The sequence below is a fragment of the Triturus cristatus genome, chromosome 7, assembly GCF_964204655.1.
Source record: "Triturus cristatus chromosome 7, aTriCri1.1, whole genome shotgun sequence".
In the NCBI taxonomy this organism is placed as follows: domain Eukaryota; kingdom Metazoa; phylum Chordata; class Amphibia; order Caudata; family Salamandridae; genus Triturus; species Triturus cristatus.
In genome coordinates, this window is record NC_140590.1 from 490,461,233 (window position 1) to 490,482,657 (window position 21,425).

The window sequence follows — 21,425 nt, forward strand, 5'->3', positions numbered from 1 at the left end:
GGTGTTGCAGATCATCCGCAAGGGTTACTCCCTTCCCTTTCAGTCCACCCCTCCAGCCATGCCACCTCAGTACCACCGCATGTCGGGGGAATACTTGGTACTTCTCCAGCAGGAAGTCGCAGCCCTCTTGGCCAAGGGGACCATCGAGTGCGTTCCTGGGCCAGAAGTAGGGAGTGGTTGTTATTCACACTACTTTCTGGTCCCCAAGAAGGACAAAGGGGGTCTGTGTCCCATCTTGGACCTCCGGAACATCAACCGCTTTCTCCGGATTGAGAAGTTTTTTTTTTTTAAACTCTTTTCATTAGAAAAACATCGACATTCAAGGCATAGTTTCATCGTAACACAGCATAGGCAAGGGCAAGCACAAGGAGTCATCAATACGTAACATGAAGGTACGGTTGGAGTCACGGGGAAGGGGAGACATCCATATCGTGAATTTGGGGGGGGGGGGTACATATTTCACCTCGATATAAGTTCCAGGGAGTCCAGACCTTGGACCATTTCCGGGGGCAACCCCTCGCAATGTGCACAGATTTTTCTCGTTGCATGCACCAATCAAGGCCCCTTTTCCAATCTATTATTGTGGGTGCCTGCGATGCCCCCCAGTGCTGAGCGATATTCCTGACCCAGTGTATGGCGTAGGCATTGAGGTTTGTGGGTTACCAGACATTAAGGAGGCATCTTGGGGCTTCTGGTCGGATTTCAATCTCAAGGACTTCACTCATGATGGAATGTATCTTATACCAGTATTCCTGAATTAGCCTACAGCGCCATATGATGTGCATGAAAATGCCTGGCTGCGGACACCCCCGTCGACAAGACCCATCCTTGTGTCCCCCCATGTGCACTAATTGAGGCCCTGTTATGTAGATTCTGTGGAGGATTTTTAGCTGCACTAGGCGGAGTCTCGCCGATATTGCTACCGTTTTAGGGGATGATAGCGCTGTCTGCCATCCCTCATCATCCAATTCTATGCCGTCCTCAACCCATTTCTCCCGCAGCCGGGTCAGGGGATCACGCATGTTATTAATTATTTTCCTATACGTCAGGGAAACGGCGCGTTCAGGCAAGTACCCGTCAAGGAGTCTGTCCTCAAGTGGGGAGCTGGCCGGCAAGGAGGCGCCCCTCGGCAGTGTGGCCTGTAGTGCATGTCGGACCTGAAGGTATCTGAACAACTCAGAATCAGCAAGGGAGTATTGAGTCTGGAGTGTGCTAAACGGCTTTACTTCCTCTGCGGCCCATAAGTCTCCGATAGTGGAAATGTCAATCAGGTCCCACTTGTCAAACCCTCTTGAGTCACCCAGGTATCCCAGCTTTTGTGAGTCCCAGAGCGGGGTAGGTAGTGTCAGTCTATTGGCCCAGCCCAGTGATTGTGTAGCAGTATGCCATACCTTAACTGTGTGCTTGGTTGGCCCCGTCAGCGGGAACCTGCCAGGAGTGGAGTACAGTGCTCGATTGTATGCCCCGCTGGGAAGGAACCATCGGTCCATACGGAATCCCGGGGCGTCCGGGGGGCCATATGTACCATGATTAATAGCTATAAGGTGAGCTGCCCAATAATATTTTTTGATGTCCGGCAAGCCAATACCCCCATCGTACCACCCGAGCGTGAGCTTTGATAAAGATATGCGGGGCCGTCCGCCCCAAAGGAGGTCCCTCTGTAGGCCCTCAACCTCTCTGAAATACGAATTAGGTACAGGGTCGGCGGCGTTTTGGAGTGCATAGAGGAAGCGTGGTAAGGACATCATTTTGAAAAATGCAGCCTTGCCCAACAAGGAGATAGGGAGTTTTTTCCAGTGTACGATGTCACTTTTAAGGCGTTGCAAGGGAGGGGCCAAATTACGGGAGTATCGGAGTGCCGGATCCAGGGAGATAAATATGCCTAAATAGCTGAACCCGTCAGAGACCACTGATATCGGGCAATTCCGGGGCAGCTGCGGGGTGTCCCCACTGAGGACATATATAAGGGACTTCTGCCAATTGATCCGGAACCCGGAGTATCGACCAAAGATGTCTAGGATGTCAAACACCACAATAAGGGACCTCTTAGGGGAGGCAAGGTAGAGGAGAACATCGTCCGCATACAGAGATATACGGTCCTCCCATCCCGGTGCCCAGCGTAACCCGCGAATGACCGCGTCATTGCGCATCCACGCAGCAAGGGGTTCGAGGGCAAGAGCGAATAGTAGGGGGGAGAGGGGGCAACCCTGTCTGGTGCCACGACCGAGAACGAAGGGGGCGGATTTTTTGTTGTTTACGACCACCTGCGCCATGGGTTCAGCATAGAGAAGTTGCACCCAACTGATAAAGACAGGGCCAAGTCCGAATTTCGCGAGCACTGCAAACAGGTAAGGCCACTCAAGGGTGTCAAAAGCCATTGTGGCGTCCAAGGACGCCACGATGGCATCCTCGCGTATGGTTGGGGCCCTACCTAGTACCCCGTGCACCCTGCGCAAATTCATGGCAGTATTTCGCCGGGGCATGAAGCCTGATTGGTCTGGGTGGACGAGGTCCCCTATAACCTTGATCAGCCTATTAGCGAGCACTTTAGCTAGGATTTTAGGCTCGGCGTTAAGGAGGGAGATGGGCCGATAGGAGGAGCATTCCGTTTTGGGCTTTCCGTCCCTATATATGGTGACGATGGTAGCCAGGCGCTGGTCTGAGGGCAGTATCCCCGTCTCGAGGCTGGAGTTATACTTGGATCTGAGATAGTGTCCCAGTTGTCAGGGCGGAGCTTGTACAACTCGATAGGGATACCATTGGAGCCAAGAGCTTTGCCAGATCGAAGTGTTCGGATTGCCAGGGCAATTTCCTCAGTGGAAAGGGAGCTATCTAAGAACTGGCGGTCCGCCTCCGATAGGGTCGGGAGGGAGATGTCCCTTAGAAGTTCGACAGAGTCTTCAAGTGTATGAGGGGCCATTGACCTGTAAACCGTGTGGTAATGGGCAGCAAATTGAGTAGCTATATCTTGGGGGTCCGTTACAGGGTCGCCATCGTTCCCTCGAAGCTCAGGGAACAGACGACTAGCACGCTCTCTCCGATCAAGCCAGGCTATTAATTTCCCAGCCTTGTCACCCCAATCATATATACGGCCCAGTTTTTCTAGTCCCATCATTTTAGCTCGATCCGTGACCAGAGCCCTGTACTCATCCTGAATGAGTCGTAGTTCGTGCATCGCTTCAGGTGTGGGGTTGGAGTTGACAGTATGTTCAAGTCTGTGGACCCTATGCTCGATATCGGAGATTTCTTTTAATCTTTCCTTCTTTGCACCCGCTATTAGAGATAGAGCCTGCCCTCGGATCACAGTTTTAAACGCTTCCCAGAGGGTTTGTGGGGAATTAACCGTATGGTCATTATCTGTAAAGTAGTTGTCGATGGACTTGATCAGATCCCTGCTTATCTTGGGGTTTTTGAGGTGCCAGGGGTTTATGGGGGCGATACGTCCGACCTGAGTGTGATCTAGGACTATGTGGACCCAGAGGGGGGAGTGATCAGAAATACCCCTGGGTAAATGCCTAATCTCGTGAACGGTGGCAATCTGGGAGGCAGGGACAATTATGTAATCTAGACGGGAGAGGCTGCGATGTGCATGAGAGTAAAAGGTGTGTTGTATTTTGTCCGGGTGGTAAGTTCTCCATACGTCTACCAGCCCCAGTGCGTCCAAGAAGTTAGAAAGCGATTGTGCCGTTAGGGGTAGGGGCCGCGGCGGGTGCCTGTCCAACTCGCCCGAAACGACGGAGTTAAAGTCCCCGCCTATGACAAGGTGCCCCACCGGTAGCGAAAGTAATAAAGCACTAAGGTCAGTAAGTGTAGTTGACTGTAGTCCAGGGGGTGCATAAACTGAAAGAAGGGTTATATCTTGGCCCTCCCACGTGCCTGTCACACCCACATATCGCCCCAGATCGTCCGCGAAGGTGGATACAATCGACAGCGGAAAAGATTTTTTAACCATGATTCCCACACCTCTCGAGCCAGACGTAAAGCCTGCATGTGCCGCCATCGAGTATCCCCACCTGCACAGAGCTCCACATTTTTTGCCTATTAGGTGCATTTCTTGGAGGAGGACAATGTCCGGGGAGAGTCGTTTAATGTGTTGGGTCACCACACTGCGCTTGATTTTGTCCCCCAAGCCGTTAACGTTCCAACTCAAGATCTTAACTTCCTTGTTTCGCTGCGTACCCATTTATGTGTCTGTAGTGTATAAGCTTGCGGTGTATCGGTAGAGATCATGCCGTCGATCATGCAAACATGAATAATAACCAAAAGAAACAACAATCCCTCCCAACTCCCCCCCTCCCTGCTTCCCTGCACTCTGGGCTTCCAACTGCCCTGCTGAACAAACAATGCAGAGTGCCTGTCGCCCATCATAAAAGAAAGAAAAAGAAAGAAAACCAGCTAAAGGAAGAACGTGGGGGGAGGCTTGAACAGTTCTTTCAATCCTCACTCCCAATTGTGAGTTCACTTAAAGCATTTTTCAAGAGTCCCAGACCAAGGAAGTTCGTACTATGGCTCAAAAAGGGTACACGGTGCCACCCCAGGTGCCCCCGAGGAGCCCTCCATGCAGACGCCACCCGCACCAGGAGACAGGGATACAGGTATTACATAATCGTCTCAATGCCACAACCCCCCACGGATCAGCCGGTTGAGGGGGCACTGCCCGAAGGTCCCCCCGGCTATCCAGCCAATCTGAGGCGGCCTCCGGTTGGTCGAAAAAATGTGTTTTCCCCTCCACTTCCACACGCAACCGTGCAGGGAAGAGCATGGCGTATTTCAGTTCCCTGGCTCGCAAGCGTTTTTTGACCTCCTGGAACGTGCGCCTACGCATCTGCACCCCGCAGGTAAAGTCAGGGAAAAAGGTGATGGTGGCATTGTCCAAGCGGAGCGGGGGGGCAACCCTGGCAGTCTGAAGGATGATGTCTCTATCCCGAAAATTCAGCAGACGGGCCAGGATTGGGCGAGGCAGAGCTCCCAGCTTCGGGCGGCCCCCTGGTACTCTATGCGCCCTCTCGACGACAAAGAACTTGGATAGTCCCTTAGGCTGTAGGTGAGTCTTGATTAGGTCTTCAATGAAAAGGTCAACGGCCGGGCCCTCCAGTTTTTCAGGCACCCCTAGTACGCGTACGTTATTGCGCCTCATCCTTCCCTCATAGTCGTCAAGTTTATCCTCCGCAGCTTTGCGGAAGGCCTGCAGCTCCGCGACTTCAGTTTGAAGCCGTGAGGTGTCGCCCACCAGCACCTCAGTGGTGGTCTCAAGTTGCTGCACTTTCTCCCGATAGTTGGCGAGGTCAGCCCTGATTAGTGTCATCTCAGAGGAGAGTGTGTCTATAGATGTACGAATGCCATGTATGGCGACCATGAGGTCCCCCATCGTGGGCTCCGAGGGGGTCTGCTCCGCGCACGTCTCCCTGCGCCCCCCTATCAGGCACATGTGTATCGATCCAGTTTACTTTGTTGGGAGGCCCTGGCTCCCTTAGCGTTAGGCATCGTGTGGCTCCCAGCTAGGTCAACGGAGGTGGGCAGGAAGTGCTGCACCAGGGCGGCGCCCAACTCGAGCGGGGCTAGTAGACGTGCTTCCAGGGGTGCCACTGCGAGCCCTGCCCGTGGGTATTGCGGCGAAAAATTTGGCCGCGATCGATGTCCGGCGCTCCCCGATGGGCAATCCGGTCCTCCGTGGCTTACCCCCCCACCAAGAGAGCCCCCGCTTCGCAGCACACACAAGTGGGGTCTAGTCAGAGATTGCTCAGGATGATAGGGTGTGCCCTCCTTGCAGTCGTTATTAACTCGAAGTGCGGGCTTCAGCGGTAACAGGGGGTCACTGCGGGCGGAGATGCCAGGGCCCCAAGGGAGCTGCGTCGCCCAGAGTCAAGATCAAAGGCTCGCCGCCGATCTCACCGATGCAGGAAACACGGGCGCACCGTCCCCTGTAGAAAGGCAGCACAAGGAGGGAGCGTTTAAGTCCGACACCCCCCTCCAGGCGCGCCCCCCACCGTACCTTTTTCTTGGGGCCAGCAGACCTTCGTACCTCGAAGAGCGCTCCCACTCCGGCGATCACCAGCAGCCTCCAAGCCTCGGAGCCAGGCTCTCCACCAGTGGGGGGGGGGGGTGGAAGCTTCCGCCCCAGCGACACCCCGGCAGCCCCAAGTCAGCCCCGGAGAGGCTCCACGACACAGGAGGGGGGGTCAGCAGACTCTCCCGAAGGCACACGTGGCTCCGCCAAAGCACTCCCGGTGTGTGTCGGTGGTGTTGTGGGGGGGCGCCGAGGAGCAATGCAGGGCGCGTCCCCCACCCTCCGGCGGAGATCGCAGGGCAGATGTCCCAACTCCGTCGTCCTCTCGATGTGACTCCGGCGACTTCCGGTAGCTCGCGGCCGTCCTCCCTGCCGCGTCGAGCCGATGGCAGTCAAACTGTGGTCCCCGGCCTCGGGAACTCTCCTGGGCCCAAAATGACGGGAGCCGTAGCTCTGGAGCGGAGGCAGCTCCGGGGCACCAGCAAGCAGGAGCAGGGACCGCCGGTCGTCGCGCAGCCAGGTACAGTGCAAAATATCAGGATTAGTGACAGGATGATGACTTGGGAGGAGGTTATCGGCGGAGCCGAGGCACTACACGTCCATCTTGCCTCGAAGCTAGGCCACGCCCCCCCCGGATTGAGAAGTTTAAGATGTTGACTTTGACTCAGGTCTTGTCTGCTCTCGATACAGGAGACTGGATGGTAGCGTTGGACGCATCTTTCTTGTTCCCGTCCTGCCGGCCCACCGGCATTACCTGCGGTTCATGGTGAGCCACGAGCACTTTCAGTTTACCGTGCTCCCCTTTGGCCTTACCAGCACCCCTTGGGTGTTCTCAAAAGTGATGGCGGTGGTCGCAGCTCATCTGCGCAGTCTTCCCCTATCTAGACTACTGGTTGTTGAAGGCGGGCTCGCTCCAAACGGTCGTCTCCCTCCTCCAGACTACGGCCGACCTCCTGCATTTGCTGGGGTTTTCGATCAATGTGCTGAAGTCGCACCTGAGTCCCTCTCAGAGACTCTCAGAAACTCCAATTCATCGGAGCGGTTCTGGATTCGGCGCAGTTTCGGGTCTATCCTCCCGAACAGCGAATCTGGGATATTCAGGCTATGATTCCGATCTTTCAGCCTCTATCCCGGTTTTCGGTCAGGATGACCCTCCAGGTCCTGGGCCTGATGGCATCCTGCAAGTGCAACATGCCAGATGGCATATGCGGACACTGCAGTGGGACCTAAAGTTTCAGTTGGCACAGCATCAGGGCAACCTGTCCAATCACGTCCAGATCTCGGAGGGCACTGCACGTCAGTTGCAGTGGTGGGTCATGAATCGCGATTGGGTCAATGGCAGATCCCTCTCCCTTCCCCAACCAGAGTTCACAGTGGTGACGTATGCGTCCCTCCTGGGATGGGGTGGCCACATGGGAGAGGCGGAGATCAGGGGCAGTCCCGGCTCCATATCAACCTTCTGGAGCTGCGGGCGATCCAACTTGCTCTGAAAGCCTTCCTTCCCTCTGTCCGGGGACAGGTAGTGCAGGTGTTCACAGACAACACCACCGCCGTGTGGTATTGGAACAAACAGGGCGGGTGGGGTCGTGGACCCTATCTGAGGAAGCTCTGCACCTCTCGACATGGCTGGAACATCAGGGCATGTCTCTGGTGGTTCAACACCTGGCAGGCTCTCTGAACGCCAGGGCGGATAAACTCAGCCGCAGATGCATGTTGGATCACGAATGGCGTCAGGCCTCGGACGTGATGCAAGGTCTCTTTCTGCAGTGGGGAGAGCCTTGGTTAAATCTATTTGCCACCTAAGAGAACGCGCAGTGTCATCAATTATGCGCGTTGGAATTTCCAAGGCAGCACTCGCTCGGAGATGCTTTTCGTCGCGAGTGGAGTTGCGGTCTGTTGTATGCCTTTCCGCCTACACCACTTTTGCCCAGAGTGCTGAAGAAGATCAGCGCGACCGGGCCCAAGTCATCCTTGTGGTCCGGATTGGGCAAGAAGAGTATGGTATCCCGAGCTACTCAGTCTGGCAATCTGTCCTCCGATCCGGCTGCCTCTTCGGGAGGATCTTCTGTCGCAACAGCAGGGGACGGTCCTTCACCCGAACCTGTCCAGCCTCCACCTCCATGAGTGGAGATTGAGCGGCGACAGTTGACAGCTTTTGACCTTCCTGCCGAAGTCTGTGATGTTATCTTGGCAGCCAGGCGTCCCTCCACTATAATGGTTTGCGCCTGCAGGTGGAATAAATTTGTGGCATGGTGCACAGCGAAGGCTGTGGATCCCCTTTCTGCCCCTCTTTCAGAAGTTCTTCTGTTCCTCCTTTCTCTGGCCCAGCAGGGCGATTTCTAGGGTTAAGGTCATCCCTTTTAGGGCCCTAGTTTTATGCACTAGGGGTCAGTACCTGGCATGGCTCTGCATTCCTGGCGCGGAAAGTCGTGTACAGAACTGATGTCAGCGCGCATGGGTGGTGCCTAAATAGTCTCCGTGACGTCATCTTGGCGCATACGGCGCCAGCGACGGACGCGGAGCCGCACGACGCCATCTACTGACGCGCAGAGGTACTGCTAGTGAAAACTTTCCGGGTCCAGTCTGACGCCTGGGGATATTATAAGGTAAGGAATCTAACACTAACTAATGTTTCTTACAGATATATCTTTACCGAAAGTAAGTAACTTGTTCTACTGGATTATGGATCTGTGGGCTTTGATTATTTATGATTTACTTAATATTTGGACTTTGTTTGAGTGTTGGTTATGGTGGATTTTTTTTAGCTATTTTGAATGATTGATTTTTTTCATTGGAGTTCCCTTTCTGAGAAGGAGCTAGAATTATTGTACTATCCTTGTATATATTCACACATTGCATGTTTGCTAGTCTGTGTGTTTTTTCTGTTATGTGAATTCTTGATTGAAATACTATCTTTTCTTTTCCCACCTTAAAGCTTATAGAGGAGAAGAACATTCTGGCTGAACAACTGCAGGCAGAAACAGAGCTGTTTGCAGAAGCAGAAGAGATGAGAGCCCGCCTTGCAGCCAAAAAGCAAGAACTGGAGGAGATACTGCATGATCTAGAGTCCCGGGTTGAAGAGGAGGAAGAACGGAACCAAGGGCTTCAAAATGAAAAGAAAAAGATGCAGACCCATATTCAGGTTTGTTTTTAATTTGGGTTGATCTTTACACTTGCTTAACTATGTAAATACCAATCATGCAGGTGCTTCCTTGGAATTGGAATTGTGAGCTATCAAATTGTAGCATCTAAGTATAGCATTTGGTATTTTTGCAAGAATTTCTGCCTGACTGCAGAACAACTAATCTTAAATGGAGCCTGTGTCGTGTCGGTTTAATTGAACATATTTAAGATTCACAAGTCACACATTTGAAACCAGAACTAGACTTTGAAGAAACATAAGTTGTAATATTCCAAACCTAAAACTAAATGGCAGTAGAGTGAGGCTATAAATGTACAGCTGTTAACAGTTTGTTACTGCTCAGAGATTACCAGTTACTCTTACTTCTGGCTCTCCAACTATCTATCTGGTACAGTTATTAATTTGTAAAAAAGGAAGTGCTAGGGCCCTTTTCGGTATGCCACTAAAGTCTGCACCGCCTGTTGCTGCTGTCAGTGACCGTACCAACACAACTACTAGCCATGGCATCCTGACAAGTGTGACAATTCAAACTATTGAAGTCCACCCAAAGCTATAATGGTGTGAGCTGCTGGTGTTAACTTTTTTAATGTGTAACAGTGACAGTTTAACTGTGAGCGCGCCATGTCATTTTTTCACACATGGTTTGCACCATGCTACGCAGCCTGCAATGGCAGCCTTTATAATGTTTGTATGGGGGTCCCTTAGGGTGGCATAATACATGCTTTAGCCCTTAGTGCCTAAGTACTAGGGGTACCATTTACTGGGGACTTGCAGTGGTGCTAAAGTGTGTGCCGATTGTAGTACAATTAGACCATTTTAGCTTGTTTTTATGGAAAGAGTACTGGCCCTGGGGACTGGTTAGCAGGGAACCAGTGCACATCGTATGTAAAACATAAGTACCAGTGGGAAAAAGTGGGAGTGGCCATGAACAAAAGGGCACTGTCCTACACAGATGGCAAATGCTAGCTCTGCAATGGGCCCTGAATTGCCAGTGGGCACGGCACCAGGGCAATCTGCCAGATTTATCCAGGTTTCGAAGAAGATTGTACAAGACCTGTAGTGGTGGCCCCCTTCTTTACCCCTCCCAGATTTGACAGTGGTTATGGATGCATCACTTCTAGGATAAGGAAGCCGTCTGGGAGAGATGGAGATCAGATGTGTCTGATCTACAGTGGAAGCTCAATTCCTGATCAGTTTGTTTGAGTTGAAGTTGATTGAAGGCCTTCCTGCCTACCATCAGATGAAGACTGGTGCAAATGCTGATGGATGTAACACCACAGCCATATAGTACTGCAACAAGCGGAGTGATGTGGGATCTTGACTCCTTTGTCAAGAGACTCAGTGCCGCTAGAAGGAGCCGGACCGCCGGGTAGTTTCTCTGGTGGTAAACCACCTGGTGGGATCTTCTAACACCAGTGCAGCTGAACTCTGCCGCTGCTGCTTAGCGGACCACAAATGGCAAATGGTGCAGGGTATCTTCCATCAGTGGGGGAAGCCCTGGTCAGTCTTTTTGCCAGTGTCAAGAACTCTGTGTCTGGACGTTTGGGAATTGGAGCTCATACAACATAATTCCCATGTAAGTTAGTGTTAAGGACTTGCTTTCTGTCAAAAGTGGTCACTCTATTTCATGTCAGGCAAGCTATCACCCTTTGGCATTCTTTGCTCCCCCTCATCCTTCTAAGGAAAATAAGAGGCTTCATTGTTTGAACTCTAATAGAGCACTAAGCTTTTATACAGATTGTACAAAAGAATATCAGGTGGGGGGGGGGTGTTTGTGGTATTCCTGGGTACAAAGAAGAGCAGGGCAGTTCACAGTTGGATCATAGCCCGATGGATTGTTCTCTCCATTAAGATTTTCTAAGCATTGGCTGAAAAGCAGCCTCTAGAAGGCTTACTGGCTCCTTCTACCAGAGCCAAAGCTACTACCACTGCATGGGGTGTGCCTGTCATGGATATTTATCAAGCGGCAGTGTGGGCTTCAGTACACACATTCACGAAAAAATACTGCCTCAATAGCCAGCTCTGTCGAAAGGGGTATTTTGCCCGTCTGTCCTGCAGGACTTTTTGGTCTGAACCAGTTCGGACCCACAACCTGGGGAGGTTCTTTTAAAGTATCCATTCACAAGATAAGGAATCTGCCATTAGAAGTATCCATCAGAAGAACAAGTTACTCACCTTCGCGCTTACCTTCTCTCTTCCCCTCTCTGTGAAACTGGCTCTTTTTCCATCTAGAATTATCCCAATTTAGAGATCTACACACTAGTCATGCCAATCTGTCAATAGGCTGTGCGTCTGAGGGTGCAAATATTCTAAGAAAACACCTGACGTTAGCTTGCATGGGTGGCTCTCATATGCAGCTTAGCTCGTCACGTCCTGAGCTGCAGCACCCCACCTGCCAGCGCACATGAGTACTGGTTTTAATTTTCCGGATCTAGTCAGACGCCTGGGGCATATTCACAGGGTTGAGGAATCTGCAGCTAGAATAATCACCAGAAAAAGGAGCAAGGGGGTGTAAGGCAGTTGTACCAACCTATCTGAAAGAGACAATTAGTTATAGATTCTCTACGTGTAGAATTACCCCTGCGCGTTGAAAGGTGGCGTCGGTCGACTCCGCGTTCGTCGTTGGCGTCGTGGTTGCCGAAATGACGTCGCGGTATCTACTTAGATGCCAACCTCGCACGCTGACGTCAGTTCTTTCTTTTTCCACGCCAGCCAGCGCAGATCCGGAAAGAGCGGTACCGCCAGTCACTTTTTGACTGACTTTTTTGCGATTTTTTTTATGCCATTTTAGATATCAACTCCTGGTGCACGCAGTGATGTCTAGTAGTCCTCCGCCCGGCTTCAAGGCTTGCAACACCTGTCGCAAGCTGATGTCAGTTATGGACCCCTACTGCCTATGCCTGTGGTGCCTGGAACGCAACTATGATCCCAAGTCGTGCTCCGACTGCCGAACCATGAATCCAAAGTCTTTGCAGGAGCAGTCCCACTCCGCTTGAGGTTCCGTCATGTGAGAGGTCGAGGGACCGGTCGCGGAGTCACCACCACTTGTCATCGAAGTGTTCGCACTCCTCAGGTAAGTCGAAGCACAAGAAGAAGTCGAAGAAGCATCGTCGCTCCTCGACTTCTCCCTGTCCGTTGGTCGACACGGGATGTGGACGGTTCCCGTTTCACGGCTCTGCGTGCGGAGCCTGAAGGGTCGACTCCAAGTTTTCCTCCCTTTCCGGGACCCGGAGCGACCCCAGCCCAGCTTAGGAGTTTCTTCATGCGATGCATGCCATCTTTGGAAAGCCCGACTCCGTCGGCGCGCCTTCGGGCCCAGCAGGGTTCTCTTGGATCCAGGCCTGGATCCAGATCGGACGACCTTCTAACACCTCCCCTGGCACCAATCCCACCTGTACTACGTTCACACCCAACGCGGGTTGTGTCCCCAGTCGGCGTCGACATCGGCCTCTACGATGATTGGGACACAGAGCCGGACCGACATCAACCGTCGCCAGATCCGGAGGTGAGCGGTACTTTTGTACCTCTGTTCTACCCTGGTGTTTCCTACAGGCCAGATTGACAACCAGAGGAGGGTGAGGAGGACTAGGAGGGTTCTGTAGACCCTTAAGCTGACCAGTTGGATGAACCGGACTGGAGAGAGGAGTTGTGGGAAGCCAGGGGTCTGGAGACCTCCCCAGACCTTGGCATGCAGTCTCCTCCTACCGTGGCTACGGAGGAGGGTGCTTCATATGCACTGGTGTTGCATAGGGCGACTGAGGCCCTCAACCTCGAGCTACCTATGGTGGACGAATTTTCTGACAGAGGTGCTTCAACCACAACGGCCTGTCCGGAGCCCCTACTGCCTTTCAATGAAGTCCTTACTGACATCCTTTTGGGCACCTGGTCCAAGCCCAACTCAGGGGCTCCTGTGGATAGGATGATTACCCAACACCACCGCCTGGCTCCGGTCGACCCCTCCTGCCTCTCCCAACAGGCTACCCCTGAGAGCTTGGTGGTCCAAGACTCTACGTCCAAAGGTGCATTCCCTAACGCACCACCTGATAGGGAATCCAAAAAGCTGGACCATCTTGGGAAGAAGATGTTTTCTTTCTCCAGATTGGGACTGCGGTTGGTAAACACAGCATTTTTGTTGGGCTGTTACACCCACTCTGTGTGGGATACAGTAGCGCAGGTGCTGCTACAGTGCCCGGAGGAGGCCCGGGCCATGCTCTCCCGTGCATTCGCCATGGGGAGAGACGCAGCCAAGTTTACCATCAGATGTAGACTGGACACCGCTAAGCAGGACGATTTCAATGTCAGTAGCATTTCGACACTACTCCTGGCTGAGGTCGACTGGTTTTTCTGGGGTTGTACAGGCTACCTTGCTGGACATGCCTTTTGCTGGCCGTCTCCGACAAAGTGGCAACGCGCTGGAGCGCTTCATGGACTCCCGGGCTACGGTCAAGTCCTTGGGCCTCTCTACCACCCGCCTTGGGCAGTCTGCTTTTGTCCCCTTTCGTGGCTACGGAAAGGGTGCGCCGCCACGTTCCACCCAGAGCCACAGTCCGGTGCAAACTGTCCAGCCTCTATGCGGCCGGGGACGTCGGACCCACCGTCGTGGGTCTGGGGGCCAGTGAGCAGGCCAGTCCACCAGCACCCCCTCTGCAGCAGCCTCCAAACCCTCCTAGTCTGACCTTTCAGGGCCACCAAACGCCAGTGGGCGGTAGGATTCGCCATCTCCTCCCCCACTGGTGTACCATCATGTCGGACAGGTGGTTTTTGCAGATACTCTGAAGGGGCTACTCCCTCCCCTTCGAGGCTGCCCCTCTATCCATGTCACCTCAGCACCATCACATGTTGGAGGATCTGGCCCTTCTCCAACAGGAAGTTACAGCTCTCTTGGCCAAGAGAGCCATCGAACTAGTTCCTTCCCCAGTAGTAGGTCGTTTTTGCTATTCCCACTACTTTTTGGCGCCCAAGAAGAACAAAGGCCTGCTTCCTATCTTGGATCTCAGGAACGTCAAATGCTTCCTCCAGAAGGAGAAGTTCACAATTTGACACTAGCTCAGGTCCTGTCTGCCCGCGACCCTGGAGACTGGATGGTAGCGTTGGACTTGCAGGATGCTTACTTTCACATCCTCGTTCTGCCGGCCCACCGGCATTACCTGCAGTGCACGGTAGGCCACGAGCACTTTCAGTTTACCATGTTCCTCTTTGGCCTTACCAGCCTCCCTAGAGTGTTAACGAAAGGGATGGCGGTGGTCGCAGCTCATCTGCGCAGATCAGGGGTTCCAGTCTTCCCCTATTTCGACAACTGGCTGTTGAAGGCGGCCTCGCCCCAGGCTGTCGTTTCCCACCTCTACGGCCGACCTCCTGAATTCGCTGGGGTTCACCATCAATATGCCAAAGTCACACCTGATTCCCTCTCAGAAGCTCCTTTTCATCGGAGCAGTTCTGGACACGACACAGGTTCGGGCTAATCCTCCCGAGCAGCACGTCCAGGATATTCGGGCTATGATTCCGATCTTTCAGCCTCTATCCCAGGTTTCGGTCAGAATGACCCTGAGGCGGCTGGGCCTCATGGCCTCCTGCATCCTACTAGTAGATCATGCCAGGTGGCATATGCGGGCTCTGCAGAAGGACCTGAAGTTCCAGTGGGCACAGCATCAGGGGAATCTGTCCTATTGCGTTTAAATCTCGGAGGGCACTGCACGACAGTTGCAGTGGTGGCTAACGAACCAGGATTGGGTCAATGGCAGATCCCTCTCCCTTCCCCAACCAGAGTCCACAGTGGTGAAAGATGCTTCTGAAAGAAACACGTAGTGATAGATTCCTTACCTTAGAATTACCCCAGACGTCAGACTGGATCCGGAAAGTTTTCGTCAGCAGTACCACTGCGCGTCGGTAGGCGTCGTCGTGCGGCTCCACGTGCGTAGTTGGCGCCGGGATGACGTCGCTGGAGCTACTTAGACGCGAGAGAAGAGAATGTTCCCTTGCTCCAACAATTAAGAGAGCATAAAATATTATGTCAGAAAGGGGGTTCTCTATGGGAAATTTTTCTTTATTTAAAAAACATATTTATCATTATAGATCATACAAATTCATTTAACATTTCATAGTACATCAAATTGTTAAAAACCTCATAAAGTACATAACAGTTCAATTTCAATCATATAAAACTATGTAACACAATTATGACCAGCATAATGTGGAGACAGACACAAATTGTAAGATTCAAATACTCCTCTTTACGAGTGCACATCAGATTCAATTTCTAAAGATACAGCACATTATACATTCGTAAATCTGTATATACGTAGTCTGTATTTGTTCTTTGATTGTGCTTATCCACAGCGTCGACGCGTTTCGATGGTTTCAAAGTGATAGTACCATCTTTATCAAGACCACATGATTCTGTCTCCCACCACAGTTAATCTTATTCCTAGAACAGATAAATATAGTTACTGCTCCCAGTTATACCTATGATTGCTATTTCTCATACATTTACGATCATATGCCCAGAAACACATCTATATTCTCATTTATTCAAATTGTTCTATGTCACGATTATATTCATTATCTGTAGGTACAAGATATCCCATTTTGTGACCTATTTTGCGAGGTTAGTCAAATTTAATGGGCTTCACGACTGGAGACCGTGACAATTTTTACAACGCCATTATCTATCAGTGCCATGTGTTTCCGTTCTATGTATTCCGGCATTAGCCCCATCCTTTCATTCAACCTTTATTTCTATGGCTATATTCGGTTTTTAGTCATAATTTTCCTATTTTCCAATTGTTGTTTATATCTCCACCTTTTGCTTTGAGGATGATCCGATGCCTTTCATTTCGTGCTGTTAATACAGGCAACGTGTGCTGACGCAGTTCTTTCTTTTTCCGCGCCAGCAAGCGCAGATCCGGGAAGGGCAAGTACCCCGAGTCATTTTTTGACTTAGTTTTTCCAAGGCCTTTTGTCTCATTTTTTCTCGAGTCGATCGACTCCTGGTGTCGTAGGGATGCCCCTGTTTAAGAACTGTGGGGACTGTCACCACATGATGTCGGTGACGGACCCACACCGCGTGTGTCTCTACTGCCTGGGGCACGACCATGACTCCAAGTCATGCCCGGACTGCCGGGCCGTGACGCCGAAGTCTTTGCGGGAGCGGCCCCGAAAGTTGCTGGAAGTACGGCAGTCGGCTCCGCGCCGCTCAAGGGAGGTCGAAGGATCGGTCGCAGAGCCGTCACCATCATTCTTCTGGATCTAAGTCTTCGCACTCGAGGTCAGGTAAGTCGAAGCATTCCAAAATGAAGCCGAAGAAGCGTTGTCACTCCTCAACTTCCCCTCGCCCATCGCGCGATGTGGCTGAGGGTGCAGGTGGTGCCACTCCCGCGGAGCCTGCGACATCACCGCCAGCCTACACGACCATCCCGGGTCCGTCGGCGGCGTCTGTCCAGGTGCAAGAGTTTCTTGCTGCCATGGCCGACTCTTTGGGCCATCTGGCCCTGCCGGTGAGCCTTTGGGCCCCGCGGGCCCGACTGGTGGTTCTGTCCTTTTATCGCCGGCGGCTCCGGCCCCGGTGTTGCCGGTGGCACCGGCTCCCGCGCCGCAGGACCCCCTGGGATCCGGGATCGTACGCCGGTTGACCTGATTACGCCTCCACCGACGTCGACCCCACCTGCATCACCTCCGATGTCGCCCATTCCTCGGGACTACGTCATCCCCAGTTTCAGCCCTGAACCGGACACGGTTCCGGATCGACGCCGCTCGGCGCAGATTCCTACGCCGATGGGACCATTTTTTCCCTATGTCCATCCTCCATATTTTCAGCCTGTTCCACAGACTTCGGAGGAAGGGGAGGACTGGGAGGGGTCTGAGGACCCTCTCGCACAAGAGTGTGCTTATGACCCGGACTGGGCAGGGGATTTGGGGGATGCCAGTGGTCTTGACACCTCACTTGACCTTGGCATGCAGTCTCCTCCTACCATGGCCACATAGGACAGAGCCAGTTACGCAGTGGTGTTGCGTAGGGCGGCCGAGGCCCTCCACTACGAACTCCCTACAGTGGCCGTCAGGACTAACCTCCTGACACAAGTGCTCCTGCTGGCGGCGACCTCTTCGGAGCACTTGCTGCCCTTTAATGAAGCACTGTCTGACGTTCTTATGGCACCTGGTCCAGGCCCAACACAGGGGCTCCTGTGGACAGGAACGTGGCCGGACGCCATCGCCCGGCTCTGGGCGACCTCCTCTTCCTCTCTCCAACACCCCACTCCTGAGAGCTTGGTTGTCCAAGCCTCTGCTTCCCAGAGCGCGTCCCCTTCCGCACCTCCAGATAGGGAATTCAAGAAGCTGGAGCAGCTTGGCAAGAAGCTGTTTTCATCTGCCAGCTTAGGGCTGCGGTTGGTGAACACCGCATGCCTCTTGGACCGTTATTCACACTCTGTGTGGGACACGGTTGCGCAGGTGCTGCCTAGCTGTCCCGAAGACAGCACTCGCCCAAGGTATTGCTGCTGGGAGAGATGCAGCTAGGTTCACCATCTGTTGTGGGCTTGACACCGCCGACTCGCTGAGCAGGGCGACTTCCACGATGGTGGAGCTTAGACGCCATGCCTGGCTGAGAACAACTGGCTTTTCGGGGGATGTCCAGAACACTCTGATGGAATTGCCCTTTGATGGCATTCGCCTTTTTGGCAATAAGGCAGATAGTGCGTTGGAGCGCTTTAAGGACTCATGGGCTACGGCCAAGTCCTGGGGCCTGTCGGCCATTAGGCCTCCTCCGCCTTCTGCCTTTCCCTCCTTTCATGGCCATGTAAGGGATGCCCCACTACGTTCTCAGGGCCACAGGCCAGCGCAGCAAAAACAGCGCGGACGTGGGAACCGTCGAGGCGGTTCAGGGGGCCAGCGGGCGGGTCAGTCCACCTCCACCCCTGCAGCATCCAATGCCAAGCCTTCCTAGTCCGACCTTTCAGACCCATCAGACGCCAGTGGGTGGCAGAAGTCGCCATCATCTCCCTCACTGGCGCAACAACACTTCGGACAAGTGGGTGCTGCAAATTGTCCGAAGGGGCTACTCCCTTCCCTTCGAGACTTCCCCTCCAGCCATGCCACCTCAATACCACCGCATGTCGGGGGACCATCTTGCGCTTCTTCATCTGAAAGAGACACGTTAGTGATAGATTCCTTACCGTAGAATATCCCCAGGCGTCAGACTGGATCCGGAAAGTTTTCGTCAGCAGTACCCCTGCGCGTCAGAAGGTGGCGTTGTGCGGTTCTGTGTCCGTCGCTGGCGTTGTAGGCACCGAGATGACGTTAAGGAGACTACTTTGGCGCCACCCATGCGTGCTGACGTCCGTTCTTTCTTTTTCCGCGCCAGCAAGCGCAGATCCGGTTAGAGCACGTACCCCAGTCACTTTTTGACTATACTTTTGAGACTTTTTTCTCCCCTTTTTCTTTTGAGTCTTTGACTCCTGGTGCCACGTAGGGATGCCTGGGTTTAAATCATGCAGGGCCTGTCGCCGTACGATGCCAGTGGCCGACACCCATGGCGTCTATCTCTTCAGTCTGGAGCGCGACCATGACTCCCGGTCATGTTCAGATTGTCTGGCTATGGCTCCGAAGGCCTTACGGTAGCGGTCCCGTAAGCTGCTGGAGGCCCGGCAGTCGTCTCTGCGCCGTTCGATGTCCAGTGGTCGATCGCGGAGCCATCATCATCGCTCCTCCGGGTCGAAGTCTTCACACTTGGAATCGGGTAGGAGACGTCATAAGAAGTCGGAAAGGCGTTTTCATTCTCCGACGTCCCCCCCCCCCGTAGGTCTCCAAATGCGGACGAGGGGGCCGGGGATACCACCACGCGGCTCCTTTGGAGCCTGTGAGTCCCGCGGCCTACCCACCTTATCCGGGTTCGTCGGCGACTCCTGCCCAGGTGCAAGATTTTCTTGCAGCCATGGACCGCCTCTTCAGGCCTCGGGCTCCCGCCAGCGCGCCTTCAGGCCCCACGGTCCCAGTTGAGGGCCTTCCCTTGCCGCCACCGGCCCCGGCGCTGCAGGGACCTCTGCCGGCGGCTCCGGCCCCGGCGCCGCAGTGGGTTCTATTCTACAGGTAAGGAATCTAGAACTAATTGTCTCTTTCAGTTACTTGCCTTCGGTAATGGTATATCTGTAAGAGACATAGATTAGTTAAAGATTCGTTTCTGCCCCACCCATACTCCCTATTCTGCGAACTGACTTCTAGGGTTAAGGACTTCCTTTCAGGACCCTAGTTTTGTGCACCAGTGGCCAGTGTCTTGCATGGCTCTGCGCTTCTGGCGTGGAATGTTGTGTAAATGAACTGACGTCAGCGGACGAGGGCGGTGTCTAAGTAGATACCGTGACGTCATTCCGGCGACCATGACGCTAACGACGAACGCGGAGTCGACCGATGCCACCTTTCAACGAGCAGGGGTACTGCAGACGAAGAAATTCTCTGCATCCAGTCTGACGCCTGGGCATAATTCTTCAGGTAAGGAATCTATAACTAATCTATGTCTCTTACAGATATATTGTTACCGAAGGTAAGTAACTTGTTCATTTGTTTGTTCAGAGGTAATGATGTGTTTTGGCCACAAATCTATACCAAGTTGAGCTTGTGATATCTGAAGGATTGTATTTCCATGCCTGAGGTATATGTAGAAGATAATTGAGACTGTTTTGTCTTCTTGGAGCCCACAGTTCCTTTTAAGCAGACTAGCAGTGGGGTGTTAGGTTGGTTTTGGTTTAGTGTGTTGTCGTCTTTGAGAAGTAAATAGTATTGTGAATATTGGAGTGATTTTGGTGTCTTAACAGTATCCAATTCCACAAATCCGGCCTGTGCTATACTGTGAAAAAAAGGAACCATAGTTTAAGAAGGCCTGCATTAATCTTGTTTAAAGAATTTAAAAAATTGTATTTTGTAGCCACATAAAACTTCTAGTGCTCTGACAAATCTAAATGATAAGTGTTAAGAATAGAGTCGAAACAGCATAGACCAGGTCTGAGCACCAACCTACATAGAGAACAAATTTAGTGCAAAGTTTGACATTTTTTGTCAAATGTTTATTTTCATATCCGGTACAGAACTGTCTCAGTTAACTCGCAGTTGAAATTGCTGCCAGAAGTGTTTCAGGTATGGATTCAAGTTGAGTAGAGCTTGCTCTAGTTATAACAATTCAGCTTTGTATTTTTATACATTTTTGGTTAAAATATGTAGTGTACGTTGGTTGTGGAGATCGGTAGAAAAAATGCATACAATTCAGAGGAAATGAAGCAATAAATTGTGGAAAAGATCAAAGGGTGTAGACTTTGTGTAGGTCTTTTTATGCAATAATATTCTGCTCTTTGCAATGCTTCCAGCTGAGTTAACGGAAGACTAGGTTCAGTTCATCAGGTAATGTTGGCAGACTGCTTTATACACAAGTCTAGCGATATTGTAAAAGCACAGTAGCAGAGGCCCTTGGAATCTAAAAAAGGAGTTCCAACTTGGGGATGGGGTTATACCAGTCAGTATTTAATGCCCACCTATCAGCTATACGTTATACAGCTTAAATGTGGTAAGCCAGTTTTTGTAAAAAAAAACAACTGTCAGGAGCACTGTCAGGCCAAAGAGGTGCCTGTGCAAGTTTGTAAGAATGTTGTGCTAATTGAAGGTGATTCCTTTGGTCACAAGGATTGATTGTCTAAGTGAAGTTAACACCGTTAGGAGGATCAGTGCAGAAATATTGTTTTGAACACTTCATTTTAAGAATATTTTTCTATACAGGATTTGGAGGAGCAGCTTGATGAAGAGGAGGCTGCTCGCCAGAAGCTACAGCTTGAAAAGGTAACTGCGGAAGGAAAGATCAAGAAGATGGAGGAAGACATCTTGCTGCTAGAGGACCAAAATTCTAAATTTTTGAAGGTATGTAATGGAATAACATGCATATACTGTAATGACTTGGGAAACATAACTTGACATAAATAATTATGTAACATGGCATATGATGTTATTTACCCAGATGTTGATATCAAGAACTTGACCAGCTTTGAAATAAGGGGTTCTAATGGTTAAAATGATTATATATGCACTAGCTTTCACTGGTATTATGTTCCACACTTCAATTTTTAAATGTATCTTTTTTTACTAGGAAAAGAAACTAATGGAAGATCGCATATCAGAATGTGCCTCCCAGCTGGCTGAGGAGGAAGAAAAGGCAAAAAATCTGGCAAAAGTAAAAAACAAGCAGGAAATGATGATTGCAGACTTAGAAGGTGTGGAAGTTGTTGAATGCTGTCAATCTGTATT

At 51.8% G+C, this 21,425-nt stretch overlaps 1 protein-coding gene across 4 annotated transcripts in view; it reads left to right on the plus strand.

Annotated features, from left to right (window-relative positions):
• The window catches only part of MYH10 (myosin heavy chain 10), a 1,171,079-nt gene that overhangs the window by 751,232 nt on the left and 398,422 nt on the right, over positions 1 to 21,425 (plus strand). For all 4 annotated transcript variants that reach the window (XM_085616842.1, XM_085616841.1, XM_085616843.1 and 1 more), the window contains 3 exons: positions 8,943 to 9,149; positions 20,904 to 21,041; positions 21,268 to 21,391. In XM_085616842.1, coding sequence (XP_085472968.1) covers positions 8,943 to 9,149; positions 20,904 to 21,041; positions 21,268 to 21,391 — 469 coding nt within the window. The remainder of the gene's footprint in view (positions 1 to 8,942; positions 9,150 to 20,903; positions 21,042 to 21,267; positions 21,392 to 21,425) is intronic.